This window comes from Papilio xuthus, unplaced genomic scaffold (genome assembly GCF_000836235.2).
Source record: "Papilio xuthus unplaced genomic scaffold, Pxut_1.1 DF826945.1, whole genome shotgun sequence".
NCBI lineage: Eukaryota > Metazoa > Arthropoda > Insecta > Lepidoptera > Papilionidae > Papilio > Papilio xuthus.
Window position 1 is genome coordinate 9,479,453 of NW_013531704.1, and position 1,578 is coordinate 9,481,030.

The 1,578-nt window shown below is 48.1% G+C and overlaps 1 protein-coding gene across 1 annotated transcript in view; it reads left to right on the forward strand.

The window, feature by feature from the left end:
• LOC106121073 (coiled-coil domain-containing protein 137) overlaps window positions 1–1,162 on the forward strand; it is a 2,031-nt gene extending 869 nt beyond the window's left edge. Inside the window, exons 3-5 of the mRNA XM_013316564.1 lie at window positions 138–280; window positions 604–783; window positions 992–1,162. Of these exons, the coding sequence (XP_013172018.1) occupies window positions 138–280; window positions 604–783; window positions 992–1,147 (479 nt within the window). The 3' untranslated portion in view covers window positions 1,148–1,162. The remainder of the gene's footprint in view (window positions 1–137; window positions 281–603; window positions 784–991) is intronic.
• Window positions 1,163–1,578: the final 416 nt, after the last annotated feature.

The window sequence follows — 1,578 nt, forward strand, 5'->3', positions numbered from 1 at the left end:
TAGGGTATTGCTGTTCTTGTGTTTGTGCAATACTCAATATCTCCACTGTAAAATATAGACTTTCTTACTGAGACAGTTGTGTACTTCACCTGAAGTCACTAGTGATATTGTAATAAAATGTCAAAAGTTTTTTCCAGACAGAGATAGCATTGAGGCACATAATGACAACCCTGTCGGGAAGCTGCGCAGACTGCCCGGAGAAACGGGAAGGAGTTTCACAATAAGGATCAACAGTGCCATGAAGGCCATTCACACTCCTGCTGATCAAGAACACTATCCAGTAAGTTTCATACAAAATCTGACATTTGATCTGGGGGTTTCCAAAAAACCATTTCATACAAACTGTATAGAAATAGTTCAAAAACACAGCAACACTGTCAGCTATTTCTCCACTGAGTGATATTGTTGTAATCATTATTATTTGTGTCTGTTATTTAAATTTTTGGTATTAATAATTGATATGTATTTGTGATTAACATTGCAAGTACTTGATGATGCCGTGCTCGGAGTTAACCACCTGCACAGTCTGCTCAATATCAGACAAATATCAGGTTTTGCATAAGGAAAAATTTAGCTTATTAATTGTGAAACTTATTTATGTAGTTGGACATAGAAATGGAAGATATAAAGGGTGAGCAGATGGCACTACAGAGAGCCCGACGCAAGAGGAAACAGAACAACGCTAGGACCGGTGACGGCGGCGGCGAGGAGCCCCCGCCCAAGCCGAGCCGCGCCCAGAAACTTGCGCTGAAAAAGAAGGCAAAGAAGGAGAAGGCTTTGGAGGTTACATCCTTTAACAAATTTATTAATAGATGTGTATGTAAAGCCTTTTCATTAGAAGCTGTCGATGCGTCGCAGTGTGCCGGGGCACGCACACATCTCGCAGCATCCTAGCATCCCAGCATCCCAACATCTCTCAGCTACACCTGCCACTGACATTACACAATGTATGATGCGTGTGACGTCACTCGCTCTGTCGCTTGGTCCGCAGCGCGGTGCGGGGGCGGGGGCGGGGCCGGGCGAGGTGCGCCGCGAGCGCGTCGCGTTCGGTGAGGTCGCGCACGCGCCGCCCGCGCTGCCCGTGCGTCCGCGACACGCCGCCGCCCGCAGCGACGGCAGCGACCGCAGGGTCAGTACACGCAGCTAACACTTATTGCAACATAATATTGTTAGACCTCGTGTCATTCTTATAATATAAATTGCAGCCGGGGTGCAAGGAGCTGCTGCTCAGCGCCATGCTGCGGGGGGGCCGGGGGGCGCTGCCGCCGGCGGAGGCGGAGCGACGCGAGCGCGCGCGCCTGGAGGCCGTGGCGGCGTACCGCGCGCTGCGGGCCCGCCCCCGCGTTCTTGTGAAATATTGAAGCTGTCTTTATAAACAACCAATATATATATTCAGCACTTGTTGTTTCACTTATAAACATAATACAAAACTGTCCATTTCTTTTGGAGCCACACCATTGGTGGTGGCGTATAAAGATGAAATACGTCAAGTAACATCAACTTATTCGCGAGTTGAGTTCCGCATTAGTATTATACATACAACACAGTACTTTATCCGTCATTACGAACATTTTTCTC